We start from the raw sequence: 26,198 nt of genomic DNA, 5'->3' as shown, positions 1-26,198 counted from the left end.
TACAAGGGATCAGTGAGAGGTAGGACTATATTGGAAATCCACACTAGAAAAATAGTTTGTTAATGCTTAGGTGTGGGCATTCAGGTGCTGTCAAACATGCTTCAACAGACAGCAGTAGTTCTGAACACTAATGACAACTTTCAATAATTGTTTATCTATTTTTGCTTGATATGGGCATTATAGCATCAAAATACAGGTAAACATTTCTAAAAGGCAGCTTGTTTTGCCTAGATGGCACAGAGGCAACACACTTGTATACTCTAGAGCAAACACTCACTGGTTTATTTCTATTTGAAAGAAAGTGTTTTTCCTGTAACTACTAGGAGCCATGGGGGAGATATAGCTCCCTGTGCCTTCTGCATACTGGCACAAGTGAAATGCTGCTCTGCACTTTGATCTTCCCCTTCTGCTTCCTCTAAAGGTGAGTCCTTAACAAGTGAGTGTTCTCTGGACTTTTGATGGGTGGTTATTTTTTTTTTTCCTGAAAAGGGATGCTTAACAAGTGTAATGTTTTTAAAAGATGGCTTCAACATTTTTGTTTAGGGTACACAAAGTGTAAGCATTTAGACTGATGTCTTTTACGGCCACCAGTTTGTAAAGTGAAGTTTTGTAGCTTGGCTGTTAAGACTGCTGCACATGCCAAGTCCTTTTGAGTTTTTGAAGAGCAAAGTACAGTTACTGGACCTGTTTTCAGCTGGTGTCTGCAAATCAGGCACCTGCAAATAGAAACTCTTTTAATGGAATAGTTTAATTGCAGGCCCAGTGTTAAATCTTGACTGAATGGTGCTGCTATACATGAAGTTACATATCTGAATTTTCAGCTTTTTCTGAAGTCTCATTTTCCTTAAGTGCTTAAGCCATGGTGTGGCTCACCAGACAACTGCAGTCTTTATAACCTGAGTCAGCACCAGTTTCTTTCACAGTGATCAAGACTGCATTTACCACAGCCCTTTGAGACAAGTGTTACATGTTAGGTTTTCTGTTCTGACTTGTTGCTGTTTACCAGTAGAAACAATTGTGCCATTCTCATGAAGTGCAAACTCAGCAGGACTACCTTACCTTTCTTCTGGTACAGATTTTAAACAGAATTTTCATTTTGTTCCCATCTGTATCTATGCTGATCATCAGCTCTTGAGGCCTTTCTACTTACGTCCAAGAACAGAGTATGCATGTGCAGTAAAATGAAGTTCAATAAAGGTAAGGTCAGAGCCACAGTTTCCAGAAATGGGGTTTGACTTGCAGTGGTTTGTTAGGAGAAAACATAATTAAACCATTCTATTGATCATAATGGAAAAAGTTCACAACTCCCCAAGAAAAAAATACTGGGGATATGCATAGGCAAATGGGTATTCAAGTGGAAGCAATAATGAAAAAAGTGTCACATAAAGCCTTATTAATAAATGAATCCTATTTATTACTTCAAGTGTTAATGGTAAAAAAAATTCAGCACAGCTGTTGCATTTAAAAAAGTGAAACTACATTAAGTACTATGTCTCTAGTTCAGTAAACAGATGAACCCGATGTCCTTTAATGACATAATAGTTGAGCATTATACAGTACATCTTATGAAGACCCGTAAATTAAAGAACTACTTTTTCAATTTAGTGATTAAAAACCTTCTGCCTTCACAGCTTTAACTTCTTTTTTCTTCCACGACCATCAGGGGTGCCATCCATTTTGCGTTTCTGTGCCTGTAAGGTAAGGTTTTTAATCAGTTACTGTGACACAGAAAGATTGCAACCAAACAGTGCACTTCCAGTCAGAGCAGCTCAAGATTTTTTTATACCCTGGCAGCTTTAAAACATGACAAATTGCAAATGTTGTAATATGGCAAATATACACATCCTCCTCAGGATAGCTCTTGTTCTGTGTTCTTCCAGTTCTGGAAGAGTGAAGTTTCACAGAGCTAAAAACACTTCTATACACTATAGAAGCAAATAAGGATGTTAGGGCTTCCCATTCATAAAATGGTATTTTAAATACCTGACTAAATAATCTGTGAACAGTTTTAAGAAATTTGTTAATCCACCATTGTGTAATTTCTGCACATCTAAAAAATTACTCATGAGAGTGGTTTAATGTAGGTACTCAGTTACAGAATTGTTCTGGTTGGAAAAGACCATTAACTCAGTTCTACAAAAGAGGCCTGTGGATTGAGCAATACTTGGTCCAATTAAGCCTATCTGGCACTTTCTCAAATCCACCAGGAAAGGGATGGCAAACAGGACTGAATCTACATGGGAACACTTGTAAACAGAGCTGTAGCATTCTCAGAGTGGAATGAGTGGTCTGCATTGCCTGTGTATTCCTCAGGGCTAAACATCTAATTTCTTCAATTTTTATCCCTAATCAAAAGGCCAAGTAATCACCTGGTTTGGTTTACCAGGGTAAGCCCATGCAGCATCCCAACTCAGGTGATTCAAAACAACAAAAACTTTATCTGCTCCAAAGCATGGGAGCTACAAATCAGAACCTAAACTTATTTGCCTTTAACTGACATCCACAACTGTACTAAGCTGCATGACAGTGTGAACTTCAGGCAGCTCGATATTACTCTCTGAAGTTTCTTTTGTTGTTCTTTAATAACCACAGGTGTATCACTTGTCCTACACAGGTAGAAAAGCACCCCCAGAAATGCCTCTCTAAATCTTACCGAAGATGGTTTGGGTCCACGTTTCTTCTTCTCTGCCTTTTCCTTTTCTTCCAGTTCCATGTTTTCTCTTTCAATCAGAGTTATTAAGGTATTGCATCTCCTCTGCAGCTCCTATATTGCACAAGATAGTAATTAACCACATTAGGCAGCCATTTAATGTAAAAATCATACCAGAATATTAGAAATGCCTATATTTAGGTAAAAAGTTTTTTGCTCTACCTTGGCAGAGCAAAGAAGGAATGAAATATTTTTTAATTGTTGGATGGCTTCAATCTCAAGTGTTTGCTTTCTAAAATACATTTGTATTTAACTCAAATTTATGTTGATTTTGAAACACAGTACCTTGGAATTTTTCTCTTTCCATAAGATTCTAATTTACTGCATTTACCATCCACCACAGTTGTTGGAAAGTCTATAAAAACTGACTTGTACACAAGCACATTCCTCAGTATTCCAGAAGGAATTTAATTAGACTGATGTATAACTGTTACCATAGGTATTCATGAAAAAACAAAACAAAACCTATTATTAATACTTACCATTGCAGTTCTGGACTTGAGAAACCAGTCAAATCTGAATTGTGGGGAGTTTCGGATACACTGTCTTAGTTCATCATAAACATTTTCTTTATCAAATCCTAATTTGTGCAGCATACAGATAAGAAAGCGATCCTCCTCCTCAGTGTAATTCTTCCCTTTGTTAGTACCATATGATATTCTTAGCTGGTGGAAAGGGGCTTTATATCTGCCAATCTAAACAAAAGAAATAACACCATGTAAAGCTAAGAAATAATTCAGAACTACCATGGAACTGTTTTATATCAAAGACAGGCAGATGAACACAAGTTATTAAACTACATCTTTCATGATCTCTGGTGCCCAGTCACAACACACAATGAACTGAGCAGGTACTGTGTTTACAAACACCCTCTAAACTGCTCGATTCTGGTCTAGACAACGGGCAGCTTTTCCTCATCTTCTGACTAATGGCAGACTGCAGACCTGCCATTACATTGGGAAACAGTCAAGATCTGCCAGGCTTCAAATAGCAGTGATCCTCTTGAATGTAAAATACTCAGGAATGGTCAAAATCAGAGGAAAAGCAAAAAAGCAGAGGAGACTGTAGAACAGGGAGCTGTAACCAGCTGCATTCTGGTTAGCTGAGCTACAACATTGGTCTGTCCCCTGACTGACCTAGGAAGAGGGTGGGAGGGCAGGAATTCTGATAAATGTTCTCAATTTACTACAAATCTGTTCATCAGCAAACACTCATTGGTGAAATACACACACACGACACGAAGTCTTCCCTTTTTAAGTGCTCTGAACATATCTGTAGCATTTTCAGTTACACAGGTCCAAAAGTGAATTCTGCTTCTTCACAAAGACTGTAGTTATTTGGAAGGTGTTGAACTGTTTGGCCTGTGATAAAGGTGATTGTTACAACCAACAGGTCAGCCCATCCCTGAAGTTACCATCACAGCTATCAGCCAGGACAGCACTGCTATAGAATGAGAAGGCTACAGGAGGAAACTGCTGAGGAATATGCAGAAGAGGCAAATACCATGTTTGATACATTCTCTGCACACATCAGGAGCACAGGCTACACACCCCCTGCTGCAGCTTGCCTCACTGGCACAGGAAATAAAGGCAGCAAGAAACAGTGAAGATACCTTTGTATCGAGTGCCTTTTTGATGCTGATTCGTCTCTGAATTCTGGCTTCTCCTCTTTCTATCTGAGCCATGATCTTCTCTATGTCCTGGAGTTCATTGCATCTCTCCCAGAACACAGCTACAAAGAGGACAATTGGTTAGTTTCTTATCATGCATCTTTCAAAGTTATGGGGGGGTTATCTGAAAATAAGATGTTAGATATTACTTCATTAATCAGAATTTTCTGCTGTATGGGAATGCCATTACCAGGTAAGGAACCTTCACTGCCTGATACCAATTTAGAGCAGAGCACTACAAATTCTAGTTTCAAAATGCTGGACACAGGAGGCATGAGGTGATCTACAGGCCAGGGAAGCTTTTGGTAGCCAGCCCATTTCCTTCTCAAAAAAAAAAAAAAAACGCTGCTTAAAATGGAAACTTAGGGCACATGAGTGGTCAAAGACAAAAGCAAGTTTCTAAAAAACAGAGGGTTTTATTTAAAATCCCTTTTATTTACTTTTCACATCTATATACTTCTAGAAATTTAGCCCCAGGACCTTGCAGCTGCATTACAAGTAGTGAGTATTTCTGAGTCCTCAGAGGTAACTTCAGTTACAAAAAACTAGAGCCATTACATAGTGCCACAAAATGTTTACTGTATCCCACTCCTTATGAGGACGAGATAATAAAGGTGTACAGATTCAAGAAAACCAGTGGGTTAGTGAGTACAGGAAGTGCAATCACTCCAACTAAGCGTTGCTTTTTTTCTCAGCATTCTGTTCTACAACAATAAATTAATGTGAACTGAGGACAGCACTATGCAGCTAGAGTAGATTTAAGATACATTGAGGTGTCTCAGCAACAGTTTTTACACACATTTTGGTACAGATTTAACTACACGGGGGCTAAACATGGCAAAATCTGTATTGGCAGATCCCAAACCCATCACTACAATTCTACCCTGAAATAATTCACAATTCATGTAAGAAATCCTCAGAGGCAAGATGTTACCATGTTCACAGTTAAACTAGGAAAGCAGCACTACAGAGCTGATTACTTAAAAAGTTACCTGAGTACTCAATGACTTCCTCTGGGGTTTTTCCTTCTACTTCTCGTGCTATATTTTCAATGTCATCACGGCCCCACTTCTCATTAGCTTTGATGAACTGGTTAAAATCTCTCTTATTCCAGTTAGTGAATCCCTTTAGAGCAAACAAAAGGAAACATTGCACAGATGTTCAGTATTTGTCTCTCCAGATCTGTTTCAGTAGATTTAAACAGCCTGTAAGCTTCCATCGTTCCAACAGAATGAAACCTCTGCCTTCTCTGCAGTTTCATGTTAGCACTGGTTTGCTAACTACCTACTGGTTTTGGATAAAAAATCTGTAACTCAAACTCCTACCACTATTCTCTGAAAAAGAACATGGGATGACTTTTTAAAGAGAAAAATCTCTCAAGTAAAGCAAGTCTAGAATGATTTGGTTTTGTCCCTTGACCTTCCCTGTCACTCACCCTCAGAAAGCCTAAAGCTTTCCTGTGATGATATTCCATAAGCACAGAAAGTGCTGAAATTAGCAACTGCTAAAATAGGCTAATTTCAGATTAGCAATAACTGTTACAAACAGTAAAACATCTGCCAGCCATGTTACCATTCAGCCACAGCTTGAGTGTGCTATGGTACTGTTTTTAAGTAGTGAACTGTTCCAATGCATTCTTAATCAAGAGATCTTTCCCTGAAGTTCCCCACCCCCAGCAAAACACAGTGTGAAAATACACTCCCCAAATAAGGCACAAAAGGCATTACTCTGTTTTCAATTATTTAAATGTATATGCTACCTACTGAGTTTATATCCTCTTAAAGAGAGAACACTACCTGGTATCAGTCATAGCTCAGTAAAACTGATTATTGACCCTTCAGGATTCACTTCCACACAGGACTGACACTTGGGCAGAAGACAGCTTTAACTAAACTAATGCAGTAATTAGCACAGTCTGCAGGTTCCCCCAGCTGAGGAAGGGTGTCACAGGCTGGAGTCAATGCAACCTTGGGAAGCCAGACTCTGACACTGGGACAGTTCTCACTCTTCAGGTTCAAAATACACAGAAGAGATGAGATTCAGGAGAACCTCAGTACACAATTTGGTGCACGTTCCTCAAAGGTATCCAGGCCTATGACAAACCTAACCCTAAACCCCTTGTCAGTATAAACCACAATTTGCAGGTGTGTTAACTCTGGCATGTGTGACTCAGTAACCAAGAAATGTTTCTCTAACACTGGAAAACACAAACCAAGCTTCAGCTGATTTCAGTCTCATTAAAGACCCAACTATACCTGGGTTAAAAGCTTCTCTTTTTCTTCTAGTTCTTCATCATTAAGAGGTTCAGCTTCATCAATCTTAAGCTGCTCTTCCTTTTGTGCTTGAGCAGCATTTGGCAGATCAGGATTACGAGGTACCTGAAAAGTTTTGCATTTTGTAAAATTTGATTGATTTTCCACTGATAATTCCTCATTGTCACTTTTCTGTTAATATAACCTAAGCATTTGAAAGGCAGGACAAGTACACATTCTCCTAATGTTGCAGTAAATTCTTGCAGTGTGAATTCCTCATTTACCTTGTACCCAATTGTTTTCCTATAGTAGAGAATCTCCTTTTCCAACAGTTCAAACAGGCGTGGAGGAAAGAACTGGAAATCCTGTACATTTGGCTGTTTTGGAGGACGTGGTGCCTGTAATACAAACAAGTTTGCATTTGACTCCCTTTCACATCCAGAATCTGCTTGCTTGTGTGTTTTAATTCAGGAGCAAATAAAGAACGTTTTATTGTTACAAAGATACAGTCTCACCAAAAAAAAAAGAAAAAAAGGCCATGCCATGCAGGACACAAATACAACCATGAAGAATTCTGAAAGTAAAGGACCTGTGAGAAAACAGAAGGTCTTCTGGGAGGCAGCTGGGGAAACAGTCACACATGCATCCCCTTGAATACAGTGCAGGTGTTCTGAGCAGCAATTAGGATATTTTCCACAGGCAAGGAAAATTCACAGCTGCTTAAATAAAAATAAAATAAGAAACACCTTGGTCTTACCCTCCCCTCCTAACACCTCAGAAGTTTCATCCTGTTCTTACTTTTCTCTTAGAAATTTGTTAAAAGTCCTTTGGATTTCTTGCCTCCCTAATTTATAAAATTCAGTAGTGCATTTTTTGTAAATAAATGCAATTTCTCACTCTCAGCTTTACACACTTATCATGCACACTTGAACAATTATTCCTGTTTAAATTAGTCAACTCACCTTGGGTGCTTTTGGCTCGCTGACTCGAAGTGCCTCTCTGAAGTAAGCATCCACAGCATAATTGGCTTTTCTTTCCCGTTTAGGTGGCTCAATCCACTCTGTAAATGCCATCTATAAAAACAAATCCCACCCACCCAAGAAATATTAAAGCCAAGCCTTGCAAAATATTAAGAGCACCTACAAGTTTTATGCTAAACTAGGTCTACACCTACTTCATCAAATAAGTAATGAAACTTATCAACCATAGCTTCTATTGTATTTTATCCAGTATTTCTTAGATAAATACAGTTCAATCATACAACTTCATGCTTTCCTCAAAAGAAACTTAAATGTTACCTTCTGTTTCTCTCTGTAGTCTTCCCCTTCAAAATTATACACACTGGACTCCGTATCCATTGTGAAATTCCTCAGGGAGCTTTCACCCATCTTTGAAAGTTTTTCATTCATTTCTGCAGTCTTGGAACAGAAGCAGTTGGGAAAGGTTGATATAAAACATACCATTTACAACAGCAGAAAACCCAAACATGTTGGACCTCTATAAGAACCCTCAATAACAACCCCCCTCATTCTCTCCAGCTTACAATCAAGTTCCCTTACAGGGATACACAATCTTGCCAGCAAACTTAAGTCTTAGAGATGGGCTTCGTTTTTTTAAACTTTATCTCACCTTCTTTGCACCTCTTTCCAAGATATGATCAATATCTTCATCTGTAATCTCACTCTCCTTTGAAGCAAAGACATGTGTTGCTCCGTGTCTAATCATTTGCAGCATTTCATCCTTCCCAAGTTTATTCAGGTTTTGATCCACCAGTCTTCCTGTATTACAAAAGCATTGGAGGACAGCAAATAACTAAAGAGTCTGCATTACAGAAGGAGCAATGTCTGATTTTTCTCATTCTTACACATCCATGTTAAAACTGGATCCTTTCCTCTCAGTTAAGGAAATTGGAAATGAAGAAAACAACAACAAAGGCAACAACAAAAATACAAACCAAACAAAAAACCCCAAATAAAAAGCCAAATAAACCTAAAAAACCCAACCCAAACCAGAAAAACAAGACAGCAGCAAAATCCAGCCAGGGACTACATAAATTTCCCTTATTCTGCACTAATTTTGTTACATGAAACATGTTCACACTTCGGGTGTGAACTCTTCCAGGTGAGCTTTGTTAAGGTTCATCTTTTCCCAATTTCCAGGCTAAGCCTTATTGTATCCTTTTTCAGACATAAAGCTACTGATTTCAGTTAAGTCAACCAAAAAGGTTACATTTTCATCACTGCTCCCCATCTATTAAAAAAGGCATTAATTTCACTAGCTCAAAGAGAAATTGAGTGCTTTAAAAAAAAAAAAAAAAAAAAAAAAAGAATTAAAGAAATCTTATTGTATCGGGCTGTAGGTATGTATCACCAGTAAGGTGATGATGAAACCAGTTTGAGTTCAGGTACTTGCCCTGCTGGATGACAATGGAATCCAGCCGGAGTTTCATTTCTGCACGTTCCACTATTCTTTCCTCCACGGTGTTGTCTGTGATAAATCTGAACACTCTGACAGTCTTTGTTTGGCCAATTCTGTGTGCTCGATCCTAGGCAAAGGACAAAAGATTTAAAAGAATCAGTACTTGGTTTCCAGCATGACTACCTAATTAGTATTCATTAGTTTCAACGTACCAATTAACAAAACAATAGCTAAAGTTAGCTAAACCTTTATAGACTTTGTTGACATCACTAACCAAGACAGCACATTCTTATCTGTACTGCAAGTTTTGGGGTGTTTTCTTTAAATAACATCATTATGTCTCTAGATGTCATACCTCAATATAATGTGTTTGGTTTTGTTGGGTTTTTTTTGTTAAATCACATAGAGAAGACTGGATGCTTCTGCCCTTAGGTAACCTGCTGTGGTATTGGTATCAACATACTTAAGAAATTATCCTTGTACTGGCCCAAAAAAGCTACTTTCTCAAAATTGTTCAGTTGTGCCATGAATGTTTCATGAAAAACACAAAGCATCACCTCACCTGACTGGCAAATGCTTGAGTACTCTGAGAAGCAGCATTCTGAGCACATCTGGAACTGTCTCACTTTAGGTTCCAGACCCTGGTTCTATCATGATTTTGAAACATTTTCTCCTAACCTACCAAGAGCCTACAGCTTAACTGAAACGATTAGTAATAGATTTCCAAGTTTTGTCACTGAAAGGCCTTATTTGTAAAAAACAAAAAGGTAGTTTTGAACAGCTTTACTTTACTGTCCTAGGCAGTCAGTAATGTTCTTGACACTGCTCCTGAGGTTACAGATGCAAATTCATTGTTGCTAAAAGGAACTTGCTCACCCCCATAAAAGCAGGGTTTGAAAAGTTTAGTTTAAGCTTTTCTTTGTCTCACTAGGTATCAGAAAACACAGTGTAAACACATCCACCTCTACTCCCCACAGAAGTAAAACTGTTAATAGTTTTGGGATTAACACATCCCATGGTAAACTTACTTTAAAAACAAAATACAGTATTCTCATTAAATACTATTACAAGTACTCAGCACTTCCCACTGCACAAATCATTCTATATCCCAAATGTGACTTAGGGTTCCACTGTTTGGAAACTGCACTGGAATTGAAAATCAGTCTTTAACAGTACTGCTCCTGTCCTAAACCAGGCAAAATACCACACACACATTTCTAGAAAAGTTCTGTGAGAAAGAGGAGAAAAAAAAGAACAAAATTTCCATCTGGATTCTTACCATAGCTTGAAGATCTACTTGTGGATTCCAGTCTGAATCATAGAGAATCACAACATCAGCAGTAGCCAAATTGATTCCAAGACCTCCTGCCCGGGTACTCAACATGAACACAAATTTTGAGCTACCGGGTTCATTATATGCATTGATGGAAGCCTAAATAAATAAAAGGAACATATCAGCTGAAGCTAATGCTTTATGGGTACTATTCTTAATAAAATTAAATAAAATGTTAAATACCTGTCTCTCATCATGTGGTGTTTGTCCATCCAGTCTACAATATTCATAGTTTCGCCACATACAGTAATCTTCCAAGATATCCAGGACTCGGGTCATCTGGCTGAAGATTAAGACCCTTGAACCTGTTTGGGTAAAAAGTTTTCACCTAAACTTTATCTGAAGAAAAGCAGTTAAGAATTTCAGAACCCAATAAATATCACCAGGCCACAGCCAATGCCACCCAAGTGGTTGTGTGGGGCTCAGCTTCCCCAGTTCTTAGTTCAGAAGAATCTAAGTTCTTCTAAAAGACTTGTCAGTACCCTTACCTGCCAACAACAACTCCAAAAGATGTAAATGTCCAGTAAATTAAGCATCTATACACAACCTCCTTGAGAGATTTACATAAAACACTATGACAAAGCTTCCACTTCCCATATCAGTCTCAGTCTATGGCTTTTTTTGGTCCTTTGGACTCCAACTCTAATAGTGAACCCTTACAATTTGATTTAGGACCAGGCCAATTTTAATTGCCACATCTCAAGAAGCCTCATAGCAGAAAGAAACCCAAGATTAAAAAAAGCACAGACACCACTGAATTCTTTAAGTCTTACAATGACACATATCACCAGAGCTGCTTGAATGATGCCTGGCTATGAAGTAGTTTCCTTTTATGCTACCTAAGGCTGAGGTCTGGATTGGTTTTAGTTTTCTGCAATGGCTCCCCAGTTCCAAACTCTCCTCCACTCCTCTAGCCATGTTACTTCAGTAAGTGTACTTATTAAAATGAATAAAAAATTAATTCCAGAGTCAAAAATTCTGTGGCACCCGAGTTTTAAAGTATTCCAGAGCCTTGTCCTTGCAATCAAGTAACCTGAAAGCAGCTGAGTGTTGCCTGATGCCTGTGTGCCTTAAAGAATTCAATGGAAAAAACACAGATGCTGCTCTAAGTTGCATCCAACAAGAAAAAAGGATTTGACTTTAACCTCATATAAAGACTCTGAAGACTCTGATTCTGAAATAGGACTTCACAGCAAATCAAAGGATTTTTGTTTCAAGCAGCTAATAGTGCCAAGAAAAAAAACAAACCAAAAACAGAAACAACAAAACCTGAAACCCAGACCAACTGATGCTTCTGCAGTCTCAATTTAGTTGAGATGAAAGAAAAACACAAACAAAAACAACCACTTCCCTGACACAAAGAAACATAAAGGACTATTGATCCAATTACTTATGAAGGTACTTCACAAATTGCTTTAGTATCAACTATTTCAGATAGTGTTTAACAAGGGGATTTCATGCCAGAAACCAACAACAATCCTGGCTAAAGCATGCTGCTGTTTGCTCAGGTTAAATGGAAACACTGAGGAGAACTGACTTTCCTTTTATCATTGAACCAAACACCTCTCACACAACAAGGAGATGCATACCTTGTTCTTTCAGCTTTGGTAGCAGTTTGTCCAACACCACCATTTTGCCACTGTTGGTGACTAAATGCATATCTGTTGTGTAAGGTGGACCAGGTTCTGCTCCATCAAAGAGATAAGGATGGTTGCAACATTTTCGCAGCTGCATGAGGATATTCAGCAGTCTCATTTTGTCCAGCTTCCCAGCTGAATTCAGTATGTCTATATCCTTCATTAAAATCCTTGTATACCTACAAAGAAAGAACAAACTTTTGTAACTCTGAAACAAAGAGAGCTTTTCTTTAAATGATAAATATAGACAAAAGCTCCCCCTCCTCCTCATTTCATTAGGCAGCTCCCTATATGAATGGCTTCAGGGAAGTGTCACAAGGCAGTATGTACAAGCTGGGAGTACAGCAGGAGGAATTAAGCTCCACACAACACACAAGCAGCACGTTCCTCCTAAGCCTTAACCACAGCACAGTCTTTACCATTCTCGTTGCATTTTGCTGAGACCCACATAAATTTTAACTTCCTTCTTTGGAGGCAAACTTTTCTCTACATCAGCCTTAATGCGACGCAGAAGGAATGGTCGTAGCACCTGGAAGAGATTGCAGCATGAACTTTAGTTTGGAAACTGAGAACACTGAACAGGTCAGCAGAAAGAAGTGTTGATATTCTCTATCAGAATTGCTCAAACACCAAACCTATTACTAGATCATTTGATAAAGCAATCCATATGGACAGGTTATTATACATGGCAATACATACGTCCTTGCTTTGGGAGACTCAAAGATAAGGCCAAAACCATATTCCAGATGGTTCTATATCCTTTGATTCTTTTTAAATTGTGCCTGACTGAAATATTTAGTCTATTCATGTGAACATTTCAAAATCCTGAAAACCAAAACTACTGATGCTTCTCTCTCTGCCAAAACCATTTCCTTTTCAAGAACCAGATAGTTTTCTGAACTTCACCAACCTAACAAGCTATCTTACTCTAACATTCTGTCACATGAAGCACTAGAAGAAGTATTTTAAACCTAACTTAGGTAAGACTTACACAAAAAGCAGAAAAAACTTACCATATGGAGACGTTCCACCAACTTCTGATCTCCCAGACAGTTGTTTGTATCAAACCATGAATCAAAGTCCTGTATCAACAAAATCATCAGTATGTAAGAGGTTTCCTTGCAAGATGCAATGTCATTACAATGGTGAATAAATACAACTTAAGTGATTACATAGGCAGTTAGTAAGAGAAAATTACTCTCTTTGGTCTACATTTATGGATAACCCTATAACACAGTCTTCCAAAACCAGAAAATATTTAAAGTTAATCAGTATGTGAGTCCTTTTCTGTTGAAAAAGACTCACTCATATTTCTCCACAGGACAAATTTCACCTGGTAGACACCTGGTACTAATGCTGACTTTCATGAAAAACAAAAAGAGAAAAGTAAAAGTTTGGTGAAAAGCACCACACAGCTTCCCTTTCTACCAATGTTATACTCCCAGTTCATCAAAACATTTAAGCACAGGATCCACTTTGTGAAGTCTATAGTCTCCTGACCTTTATATAGCACCTCCCAACTGTCAGGAAAAAACCCTGGATAAACAATAAGGTAACTTTAGATTTAAATATAAGAACAGAGTTAGTTGGTTCAGCCATCACAATGCTTAAACCTAATTTGAAATGCAGTAGGGATCATCTTCACAAAGTGATTTTAAATACCTCTGTTATCTGCTGAGATCACAACAGTCCCTAAATATGGCTAAGCTGAGAAAAATAAGTCTGCCCTTCACAATTCTGGAAACATTTCTAGCTATCTTTATCAGTAACTGATACTCCTAACAATCTAGTTATATATTCAGGTCTATTTTCAATCTGGAAAACAAGGAAAGTTGATTTAATTTCATTAGCAGAAATGAACACTTACTTCTGATGAGTTAAAAACATCTGGCAAAAGGAAGTTAAGAAGGGCCCAGAGTTCATGTAAATTGTTCTGAAGTGGAGTTCCAGTTAGTAGCAGACGATTGGTAGTCTTGAATTCCCTCACAATTTCTGATAACTAAAGGATATTGAAACATGAACAAATAAAGCATTAATAGTCCCCAAATCACCACCTGATAACCCATACAAATTTCTCTTCCAGTGAAAGTAAAAATTACCTTTGACTTTTCATTTTTAATTCTGTGGGCTTCATCTATAACCAGGTACCTCCAGTTAAACTTTTTGAATACTGATTTCTCTTTGATAAGCATTTCATATGATGTTACACAGACATCCCATTCACCAGGCAGCAACACATCTCTGACAAAGGCAGCCTAGAAAACAAGGTGACAGTCAGCTACTGAGGCTTTCTCAAATCTAAAACAAGAACACACCAGTCTTGTTGAAATAATAAACAATATTGCTACCAAATTTGAAAGAAAAGATGAAATTAATTATAGAAGCAATATAACATGGAATCATTGCAAAGCCTGACAGTTTTGTCAGTGCTGAAATCACTAAAACTCTTGGGGCACAGCAGAGAAGAGATTTCATTTCCAACATCTGGCTTTGGAAATGCCAGGTGACTACCTACACATCAGGTTTTCAATAGCTAAACTGTAAGATCACAATATTTTCAGGTTTACTTTGGGTTTTTTTAAGTTTTAACTTTATAAACCTGTAGGTGTTGAATATAAAAAATAATCCAAGCACATCTTCATTTGGCTAACAAAGCAATTCTAGAACCTTGACATCCAAGGTTAAAAGCAGACACAGTAATTAGTTAGGATTCAAAACACAAAGATGTATAAATATCAAGATCTTACATAAGCAAGAAATATGCTGAAGAAAGAATAAGAACTTCTGGAGATGCATTAAAACAAACCCCCAAAATCACAAGGTATCAGAACTGGAACCAATGACCTCCAGAACTATTTAAAGCTTTATCAATACTTGTGTAATTTCTAACCCAACAACCTCTGAAAATAGAGCTAGGTGCCCTTAGAACAACAAAAGAAAAAGCTGCTGACAAAAGCAAAGTTTAATGACACCAGTAATATCTTCTTTCCATAAATAAATAACTCCAGTTACTTAAAATTTTAGTTTTTAAGTTCTTTGATGCATTAAAAAAAAACAAACCAAAGAACCAGTACTGAAGTAACAAAAAGAGAATGAATGAAACAGTAAAGTCATAAGAGGACAAGCTACTCTCTTTTAATTGAAAAATTTCAAGGAAAATAGAACCCATCTGAGTGTCTCTTTTATCAGCCAAACCACCCTGACCTCTCCAGCATTAAGCTGAAGACTGTTTTCAGGAAAGAGTTCCTTGGTGACAGACCCCATAATCCTCTTAAGAGCTGCTGTTACAGCAAATACAACATACTGTACCACAAAGAACAGGTTTGGTTTTTTTACAAAAAATATTTCTATACTCATATAAATAACAGCACTAAACATGAAACACTGTATTTTTCTATTTTAAGACTTATCAAGATTTGTTGGTGAACACAGTGTATTATTGCCTTCACAAAAGGAGAAAGAAGACCTTTGGTCAATAAATTAAGTGTAAAGTGATGAAGTGATAGCTGGCAACATATGTGTGAATTCTAAGCTTGTTATATTTTAAGGTGGCACTTGTAGATCTTACTCTTTAACCACTACAAATTTAGGTAATACCCTTCTCTGTGAATAGAAGGCAAAATAGAGGACAAACAGGAAAAACAACCACATCAAAACTTACTCTCTGGTCTTTGTCTCCTATTAAACAAACTGCTCGAAGTGTAGGAACCCATCTCTTGAACTCATTCACCCAGTTATGCAGAGTGGACTTAGGAACTAACACCATGTGAGGGCCAGGAATATTTCTGTAGTGTTTCATATACCCAAGAAGAGAAATTGTTTGCAGTGTTTTCCCAAGACCCTGCAAGAGATATGAACATGTCAGAAAAAAATCAGGAAAACAATTTACATAAAAAACACCAACACAAGACTGAGATCTGAGTACAATGTGGAAGACACAGCAGCCTGGACAAATGAGTGAGATATTTAAAGACAGTGAAGGGATCAAAATATTGTTAGGAAAAGTTTGTATGGCTTCTCACAACAAGGAGAAAAAAATAGGAAAAGTGGTATTTTCAAACCTTGGATCACAAAGCTGCAATTTTTGTTCTGAAGACTAAGTCTGATTATTATTCAGAGGTCAACAAACTTTTCAAACCAGACATATGCATAAAAAGGATTACCATTTAAGAATTAATCAAAAAAAATTTGATAGTATATATTTAAACTCCTCAGTGCAAGATGGATTTCGGAATACCACAAATCCAAGGACTTAAAGATTCAGTCATTTTTGTTAAAACAAGCCTGCTCCACTTAGAACTGTACTCAGCAAAAAAAAAAAAATTCCTCTATTCATAAGCATGCAAATAGAAAAAAAACTTGAATAAAAAAAAAACACCAAAACTTGATCAAAAATAAACATGCTATTAAACACCAATTTAAATTTGTCTCTAATTTATCTTAAAGTTTTTTTACATAGAAATACCCTGAAGTCATGAGAAATGCAATACACTCAATCCTTATCTGCTCTTTACAAAAAACAGGTACAACAAAATGTATACAGCTACAACAAAACCAGAGCTGCCTGACAAACTACCAAGTTTCTTCTGCATTTTTTCTTTGACTTTCAGAGAAAAAGAATGAAAACAGAGGCAAAAGCTACTAGGGCCAATGCTGACTGAAATAATTCTCACCATTTTGGTGTGAAAAAAATGTTAACAGCTCTCTAACTACATCTATCTACCTTTACATGATTTTTCCCAGTAAACTTTCCACTGGTCCAGCTCTTGTTGGTGAGCTCAGTCCACACAGGACACTTGTATCCTGCTATCTGCATGTTAATTTAACAGGAATCTAATCTAATTTAATCTAATTCCTGCACTTTTTGCTCTCTTTATACAAGGCACTCTGCACGACAAGGGCAGCTTGAGAGCACCATAACAAAACAGCAGCAATTTAGAGAAAAAAAAAATAGAGGCTACATCATTCCACAGAACTCCTCAGCACTGAATTTTAATTTTTTTTTAAGTTTGACAGATTCCCTTTTCATATGCCTATTTCTACAGATGATATATAAATTAAGATAACTTGGCACTTTTACATTAGTGACTTAAAGCATACTAGAAAAACAAAATCTGACAAATTATATACTGCATTCTGTGCCACTAAAAAACCTGTATCTATGTATATATGGCTGAACTGAAGCTGTATAGTATTGCTTATGTTCACAAGTCCCCAGAAACATGGGCTATACCATTTCATCAGCCAGGATGCCATTGATGCCATTTTCATACAAAGAGATGAGCCAGTTGAGTCCTCGGACCTGATAATCACGCAGCTTTCCCGATTTAACATCTAAAAGACACAAAGGAACAGATTAAATGATCTGTCACAACTTAGCAAAGAATTTCACCATTCCTTGCCTACTATTTGACACTGTTTATCTAAGCTACAGAACAAAATCAAGTAGTAAATTTCACACAGTAAATTCCAAGGACAACGCAGACTGGAGACAGCAATGTGTTAATTTTGTTTCTGCAAGCTGCTCCAGCAAACTTGCTCCCTGAAAGAACCCATATTATGTAGAAAACACAAATCTTTCCCCACCCTGAATATCAGAACACAGTTGAACATTGAAACAACACAATCTGAATTCTCTATTAAATGAAATGAAACCCATCAGGTACTTTAAACTGTATCAGAATGTAGGTTACCTATGCAAACATAACATGACAGACTTCAAAACAGTTAAGCTCTTTCCTGTTAACTAAAGTACAGCAACTGGTTTTCTAAAGGACAATACTCACTGGACCATCTTTCTAGCCTGACTGAAAATGAACAGTCCCTTAATAATAAGTTTTGTCCCAATAGAACACTGCTGGATTTTTTTTATTCCTTGTCCTGTTCCCCCAGACTGATTCATTGTCCTTGGCAAGGATGGAAACAAAGTTCACTGTAAATAACAATTTGAAGGAAAAGAACAGGGTGAAAAATAAACAAAAAGAAGGGGGAAAAAAAGGAAACACACATGATGGAGACTCTTCAAATCGAGTGCAGACGTTGGTTGTCTTGGAGCTTTCTGTTAACAGCTCCTCATCTTCTTCCTGCTCTGTTCTACGATGGCGGTAGCTGAAAAAGTACAAAAAAGAAGTAAGTTCCTGGCTAAACTAAAGAGATTCAAAACTGCTCTGAAATTAATTCTAGTGTCCTTGCAGTACAGAATGCAAACATCCAAAGGAGCTTCTTGCAAGATTCTTCAAAAGAAATTCTGTTTCTCTGACCAACTGAAATGCTGCTTTTACCCCTCCAGAGCCCTTTGCTTCTCAATAAATTAATGATTGTGGTGTTAGCAGCCTCAAGTATGAAGAGCAAAGGGACTGGAAAGGGATAAATTGTGTGCATCAGTACTGGTCTGTAACTACAGCACATGGAACTACACTCTAGGAGTTCTGGAACAACTGCCAAACAATAGATACACTGTAGTCATACAAGTTGTAACTAAGGCAATCCCTAGACTTTTTATTTCAGGCTGCCTGTCAGATGCTTTATAGTGGTTTTCTCTGTGAACTCTTACAACTTATAGCCACAAATATCCTTGTTTTCTACCTCTATTTTTCTTCATGCTGGAATACTTTCAATCACAATAGTGCTTTACCACCAACACAAAATGCTTGTAACTCCTAGAATTCTTAAACAAACTTCAAGTTACAGGTGGGCCATTGAAAAAAACACAATTATACAGCATAAAATACATACTGAAAAGGGAGAACACACTAATAAGCTAAACTTATGCTGCCAAAGTAGAATAAAATCCATAATTCCAGTACAAGCTGGCTTAAAATTCATCACTCACTCGCCAACAGAAAGCAAATTCTGCTTCTCATCCTTCTTTATTCGAGGACGTCCAGGCTTCATTTTCAAAGGTGAAGTTGGAGTTTTCTGAGCAGCAGGTTGAATGAAGTGGGCGAAGAGCTCAGTCTGCTTCAGCAGATACTCAAATCTGTTTGCTCTGTCTGTTTGCTGTTGATGAGAAAAATTAAGTGGAACGAGTGTGAGACATTAGAGCGCATATTCATTCGACAGAAAAACCTAACAAATGTTTTTTCTAACAATATAGATTCACATTTCTTTATATACATAGCTACAATAACAAAGGAGAGATGAGCATCATCAAGATAACTGTTGCTGACAGACTGAATATTCTTTTATTGGGTCAAGGCTAGCTTTTGCTATGCAGTTAAGATCGAAGTTGTGAGACAGACCTGTGCAAAGATGGAAAACTGACTTTGGCACAAAGATTGCCTGAGGGTCACTAGACAAGGCCTCCCTTAACAACCTTCACCTACCAAAAATTATAGTCCCGCTCCCCAGAATTCACTCCCACCCAGCATGCACAGGATTCTTCAATTCACTCATTCCTCTCACCAACCTGGCAACACCTTTTTTCTACCACATCAGCTTCCTGCCTGCTCAGTGAGACACACCACCTCACTGTCTTGTCAGATAAGCAAAAAAGCTGGCATGAAAAGGGTGGAGGGGGCAGAGGAGCCCATTGCTAGAAGCCTGAATACCTCTGCCAGCAGCAGAGACCACTTAGATATGCTCAGCCTGATGTGCCAGACTGCCCCCTTTGATAGGGGTTGCTGTGTCTGCTGCACAAAAAAGATTGCAGGAGACAGTACCAGTACCTAAAAGGTTCTGTTCCTTTGAGGCAGGTTCCATTTGGAACCAACACACCTTCCCCAGGCCACATCAAGCCTTTAGAACAGAACTGCAACCAACACTGAAAAAAACTCCCAAGTTTGACAGCAACAACTCTAACATTCTGCCAGCTGCTACAACATAACCTGGTATTTAGCAACTTGCAGTTACAGGAAGCCAGTTTTCTTAGTAAAAAGGAACATATGTTCCAGACTTCTGCAAAAGCAATGCCAGTTTTGTGAGTGTTCTCTTTAAAGCAGTTTCTGCACTATACAAAAGATGGGAAGCCAGTGGGTTAGAGAAGAAAGAGGCCAAGAAAGATCCTGTATGTACCACAAAAGAGTCAGACTCACTCCAACTCCAGGTGAAGCTTGACTGCCAAAGCTACACTCCACATCCACTGAATTAAAGGTTTCCTGTCTATTCTTCACTGTTCTGTGTTTGTTTGTTCAGTTTGTATCAGTTTCTAAAGGTTAAACTAGGTAAGGTCTTGCTACTCCCCAAATTGCTAACCCTTGTTTTTAAGTACTTGTTTCAGTACTTGCTGTGCAGACAAGATACTGACTGCACTGCAAAAGCTTCTTGGTTCTAAAATTTTAGTCAGGAATCTTCTGCCAATTTTGGCACTGCACACATCCTCACAACTCATTTACATTGTGCTTAAGGACTGTCCTCCTTTAAGAGACTAACAAACATTACCTTTATTTTTTTGGCTAAGACACAGTCAAGAAGAGGCAGTACTCTGTCTGCAGCCACCCCTCTAATAACAGAGAAACTTTTCTATTTTCACTTCCAATGCATCTTCTGACTATCACAACAGTAAATGCAATCCTCTCTGCAATGATGCCTGCCTAGATAGTACAAGAGACATCTCCAAGTTCACTTTCTTCAGTTTGCCAGGAAGTACCAAAAAGAAATGAGCAGAAGACTGGGTTATTTTCAGTGGCAATAAGAAGTAACACAGGAAACATCACACCATAAGAATCAGTTTCACTTTCCAATCAAGAAATTCCATATGCAGTCACAGACACTGGAATTACAAACAGAAAGAAAGTAAAACAGAGAGGAGCAGAGAAAAAATGCAATGAGTTGGTGAGAAGTGGATGGCTCCATCTCTTCCGTTCAGGATATTACAAAAAAAAAAAATACAGAACAAGGTAAGTTTTCTCCTGTGTTACCTGTGCAGCCCAGAATCACCCATCTTCAAAAGCTCAAGGACTAACTTCCCTTTACATCATTTTTTTTAAAATCTAGAGCACCCCAAAGCTGCTAGGATTATACTCACTAGAAAGAGCAAACACATTAACTGCTATTCCTACAAATGACTACACTGGAAATGAAGAAGGAGCAGAAGACCAGTGAACAAAGTGCCAAAAAGGACAAGGGTCTGAGGATTTTTTCAGGACTTCTTCTGGTTTTAAGCTACTTAATTTTTTTCAATTACTAGACAAAATTTTATAAATCCAGTTAAGATATTTCAAATATGCAGAAGACTTCATTTATTTTATGCAACTACTTAAGTATTTGATTGCTGTATACAGTCCCAAATGCTACATACCATTTTCTCTTCATATGTAGGATCTGCTTCCTGGATTTCTTTTTGTTTTCCAGGTGATGCATCATCAAAAACTTCCTGAGATGAAAAAGAATTAGAAAACAAAATTATTTTCTGATAAAATACCCCTTTAAAGGAGAATAAGCTTGTTCTAAATTACTACCTATCCACATCAGCTGGCACAGCCATCTTTTGCTGCTTTGATAGTCAGCTTTCTGCTACTTATTGTAAAATTACCTGGAGATGGATCAAAGATCCCTGCCACAAGGTGAGGGACAGAGCTACATCTCTATAATCTGATTTAGGTCCATCATTAAAGCACCATATAAACATGAATAAGAGAGACAGCTGTGGTGCAGCTCTGCATGTTGCTTCTAAGGTATTGAGCCAAAACCCTCCTAAAGCTTCCACAGGAGAACTGTGAAAGAACTAGCTCTGGTCCCAGAGCAAGAGTAGTTACATGTTGGTTTTTTCTTATCCCTTTTTCCCCAATTACCCCAACATCTCATTGTTCTGCGTTAAGGCAGCAAGTCTAACTAAACACAACAGTTTTGTCCTGAAGTAGAATAGGAGTTTGGACAGAAGACACTTTACCCTATTAAGTTTACTAAACCAAGTAAGTGTTGGCATCACTACCAACACAAAAAAAAGATGGTTAGGAGGGGGCTGCCATCCCTCATCCCTTTCCTGCCAAATCCTTGATAGGTTGCCTTCTATTACTCTCTCAGATCACGGCATTTTTATTCTTGTCTCTCCTGTTATTAGGTTAACTCTTTCCCCATCATCTCCAACATGTAATTTCATCTTTGGTTCTTAGAGCCAAAAACAATGGGATGATCATTTCCTGGTAAACAATGCTAGGGAAACATATTAGGAAACAATTTTTGAAAGGGAAAAGGAAGCAAACAAGATTCTTTCAAAATCATTACTAACCATCTGCTGAACTGAGCCGAGTAAGACTTGAGCTAAATTCAGTCTTTACTGGCCACAAAGAACACAGAAACAGGAAAGTAAAAAAACAACAAGAAACAAAGGCAATCAAAACACGGGATGTTGGTGGGCGGATGTTTCCTCACAAAACTCTGGCAGGTAAGGCATGTGGAAACAGAAGGGTCCTAACATAAATACTTTATTCATCAGTCAAAATATAAAGGACTGAGCCTTGCAGTTATGGCTAAAGATCTCCTAAATTCATACCCAAATATTCTTGCTCATCTCACACTGGATTTAGCCAACACCCACCTACCAGTGAGCACAAGCATAGTCTGAACTTCTGTATGAAATTCACATTTCTCCTGAAATGCCTAACATGCAAAACAGAGAAACACAGCAGTGCACCACCTGCTCTCATCACATGCAGTAAAGATGCCAAAACCTAGCAATTTAGCTGGAAAGCAAGAACAGCAGTCCCTCAGGTAACCAGAACTGTCAAAAAGCTATTTCAACTGCAATGTCACTTTAAGCAAAGTAATCTTTCCCCACGCTAAGAGCCACCAACTTAGTGAGCACAAGAGTGCACATGAATGCCTCAAGAGCAGACGTTTCGCTGCCTCCACGCACTTAGCTCCAGCCTGAAACTGCCCTAATTTTTGCAGGTTCGAGCAGGACTTATTACCCACAAGGCTTTGACTACTTGCTCATGCGAAAAACATGGCATTTGCAAATTTATTTAGATCAAGTAGGTTGTACTGTACAGCATGACTCAGAGCACAAAACACGCAGGGCAGAAAGCAGGACCAACCAGTTCCCTCATATCGTTAAAAGAAACAAAGCTGCGATAAAATTAGCATCTCCAGGCAATCGCTAAAACCCCTTGAAATTTCTAGAATAAGCACCTGTTGCAAAAAAAAAAATATAAAGAGAACGATAAAAAAAAAAATTCCCTACACAACGCTCCAACCACCCCCCCTCAAGAAAAAAAAAAAAAAAAAACGAGCCAAAAAAGTTTTGAAACACTTCAGTAGAAAGAAAACATTGCTGCGTTACTTTGGGGCTGAAACAGGAAGCGATGAGAAGGCTTTACAGGGAGGCAGGAGAGGAGGAGGAGGGACACTCGCCAGAAGCCGGTGGCGAGTCCAGCGAGACCTCTGCGCTCCCAGGGCCCCCGTGTGTGCGGGGGGGAAGGCGAACACGGATCGGGCTCACCGTGCCCTTCCCTGGCCCCGCTTCAGAGCGCCTCAGGGACCTGGCAGCAAGGCCTCCCCCCTCCCCGCGGATGAGCACCGGGGGCGAGGGGAAGCGGCGGGATAGAGACCCCCCCCTGCCCTCCCCTCAAGGCACCACAACAGCCCCCGGGCCTTTTCCCGGTCCCTCCGCTCCCTCCTCTCTCTCACCGGAGCCCGGCAGAGCCCCGGGGGCACCGCGGCTCAGGGCCCAGCCCGGCGCCCGCCCCTCCATTGTCTCCCGCGGCCCCACGCGGCCCGGGGACGCCCCGCAGGCGCCGTAGCTGATGGCGGGCACCTGCCGCCGCCAGCCGGGTGCGCTCCTGCCCCGGAGCCCAGCACCGAGCCCCGCGGAGACGGGAAAAAACGTCGGTGCGAGTGCGGGGGGTGCGGAAGGGGAAAGGGGTCCCGCCGAGGGAAAGCTCCTGACCTCCATCTCGACGTCGCCTCCGGGCGGTCCGGCGGTGGAGGCAGCCATCCCCGCGGCCTCGCTGCTGTTGGCGCCCGGCAGTGGCGGCGCCGCCGCGGGCAGTTCGTCCGGTTGAGACGGCGGCAGCGCCTGCTGCCCGGCGGACATGATCCCCCCGACAGACAACGCTCCGCTGGGTCCCGGGCTCAGACCCCGCGCTGGCTGCGCGTTAGAGATGGAAGGGAATAGCCGCCCGCCCGTACGGCGGGATGTCGGGAGAAATAAAAAAAAAAAAGCGCTCGAAGCCGGGTGTGCGGGAAGGAGGGAGGGAGGGAGTAGAGGGAGGGATTAGAGGAAGAGAGGCAATGAGGGAGGGAGGGAATAGAGGGAGGGAGAGAGTGAGTAGAGGGAGGGAGTAGAGGGAGGAAGGCAGTGAGGGAGTGATAGAGGCGGTGAGGGAGGCCCCGCTCCGCTGCCGCCCCGGCTTTCCCGGCGAGCGCCCACCAACCAGGAACCGAGCCGGCTCCCTGCTCTCGCGAGACTACAGCCCCGGTGCGCGGTGCGACGAGAGACAACGAGTGCGTCTGCGCCAGTCGCCTGCCGGCTCCAGAGTGCGGGCTGCCCCGCAACGCTCCGCCCCGTAACCCCCCCCCGGGCTCTGTGGCGTCACCGGCCCCGCCCAGCGCCGCCGCCGCCTCATGGAACGTCGGGCCCGGTTCTGGAACCGTCAACGGTTGGGGCTGAGGGGTGATAAACATTCTGGCGTTCCCAAAGAACCAACCCGACAGAACCGACCCTGCTTCGGGTCCCGTGCGCGTCACACAGCGCGGGGCGCGGCGCTACCGAGAGCTGCCCCGGGTTGCGGAGCGGCAGCGGTGCGTGTGTGTGTGTGTGTGAGGGCAGGTGTGACACCGCTCATCCTAAACTTGTATCTGGTGTGTGAGGAAGGCGGTGTCTTTGGCTCGTAACGTTTAAATAGTGCCACAGCACAGCGATCCGGAGAAGTCTGGTGTCTAAAACGGGATTCGCGTCCTCGTCAAAGGAAAAATCACCACGGGTGAAATAGGTTTCAATAAAAACAAGCACTTTTCTTCAGGTCAATCTAAGAGAACGTCACCAGCAGAAGAAAGCGGCTTCTGAAAAGAAAATAAACCCCCCTACCCCAAAAAAAAACCCAAATAAAAAAACCAACCCTCCTACGCCCCCCCCCCAAAAATGCCAAACAAACCCCCAAAAAACAACCCCAAACCACACACACACGACCCACAAAACAAAACAAACCCCAAACAAAACTCCTAACAAAACCCCAAACAAATACCCAAGCAAAACCCCAAACAAAAACCAAAAATCCAAACAAACCCCAACCAAACAAAAATGAAACAAAAAACTTTGAACATTCACCCCAAACAGGTGCTAGAGCTAACTTAGGTCACCTCCCCACCACTTCAGTGTCAGGACCAGGACAAGTTCTGCTGCTGCCATGCTGTGGTTTTATCGAATTCCTGAATAAAACAGTGTCTGCCCCTGGCCGGGGCCATCACAGGCTGCAGAGCCCTGGTTCTGGGCATGGCTGAGCACAGCAACACCAGCACTTACCTTGCTCCTCGCTCTTACCCTGCCCTGCGTGCACCCCAGACCAAATGTGCATAAAATGGATAAAACTGAACAGAAAGGTAAATTTAAGAGCACCACCACTGGGCTCCAGCTGCTGTCAGAGTAGCAACTAGAGGGGAGACCACATCCCTGCAGTGATTGCTGCAATTCTACATCCCACTGTTTTTTATTAGACATCCTTTAAAGTTTTCTGAAGTGAACATTATGAGCTTTGACGTTTCCAAAAGATTGTGTCACTTCATTTCCGCTGAAACTACACAAAAGAATAACTTCCCCCCAAATCTCCATTTTCCTCGGGTTTCTCAACTAATAACAAATTTACTGACATGCAATGTACTGACTGCTTGCTGTCATCTCTTACCCCAGATGAAAACCCAGTCCCTCAGCTTTGCTGAAGGCTTTTCTGTGCATTCAGGGACACAGTTTTAAACACAGGCAGCAGCAAATTACACTAAATTGTATTAATTTAGCCACCTGGACTATAGCAGCATAACTTTGTGTCTAGTTTTAATCTGTTCTGCCTCAGCATTTTTCTACCCTCTCTCCTTTTCTAGAGTGGCTTCTGATGATGCAGTGATGCCTGTGTGGTGTGGAGGGCAGGAAAGGGTGGGAAGCAGGAGCCAATCCCCCTCCTCATTTTGCAGACTTTTGTCTCCCCTGCAAAGCATTTAAACAAAACCACAAACAGAGGTTTGCTGGTGAAGGAAGACAAGTCAGGGAGCAGGCCCTTGGGAAGGAGAATGTGGGAAGAAAGCTAGG

General features: G+C 40.3%; 1 protein-coding gene across 1 annotated transcript; it reads right to left on the bottom strand.

Moving 5' to 3' along the window:
* Positions 1 to 1,396: 1,396 nt before the first annotated feature.
* Positions 1,397 to 24,439, bottom strand: SMARCA5 (SWI/SNF related, matrix associated, actin dependent regulator of chromatin, subfamily a, member 5). Its single transcript, XM_030450653.1, has 24 exons — positions 23,847 to 24,439; positions 21,258 to 21,332; positions 18,852 to 19,018; positions 18,027 to 18,127; positions 17,253 to 17,353; positions 15,681 to 15,860; positions 14,119 to 14,274; positions 13,887 to 14,018; positions 13,033 to 13,101; positions 12,439 to 12,548; positions 11,972 to 12,198; positions 10,566 to 10,687; positions 10,329 to 10,481; positions 9,044 to 9,176; positions 8,261 to 8,409; positions 7,930 to 8,049; positions 7,594 to 7,704; positions 6,916 to 7,029; positions 6,635 to 6,757; positions 5,372 to 5,504; positions 4,323 to 4,441; positions 3,193 to 3,405; positions 2,654 to 2,764; positions 1,397 to 1,691 (listed from the first exon to the last, which is right to left on the bottom strand). Exons 1-24 carry the CDS (start codon positions 23,991 to 23,993, stop codon positions 1,626 to 1,628), a joined length of 3,132 nt encoding a protein of 1,043 aa, XP_030306513.1. The 5' UTR covers positions 23,994 to 24,439; the 3' UTR covers positions 1,397 to 1,625.
* Positions 24,440 to 26,198: the final 1,759 nt, after the last annotated feature.

The sequence above is a fragment of the Calypte anna genome, chromosome 4B (assembly GCF_003957555.1).
Source record: "Calypte anna isolate BGI_N300 chromosome 4B, bCalAnn1_v1.p, whole genome shotgun sequence".
In the NCBI taxonomy this organism is placed as follows: domain Eukaryota; kingdom Metazoa; phylum Chordata; class Aves; order Apodiformes; family Trochilidae; genus Calypte; species Calypte anna.
Note: the sequence above shows the minus strand (reverse complement) of the source record. Positions and strands in the feature narration are given on the sequence as shown.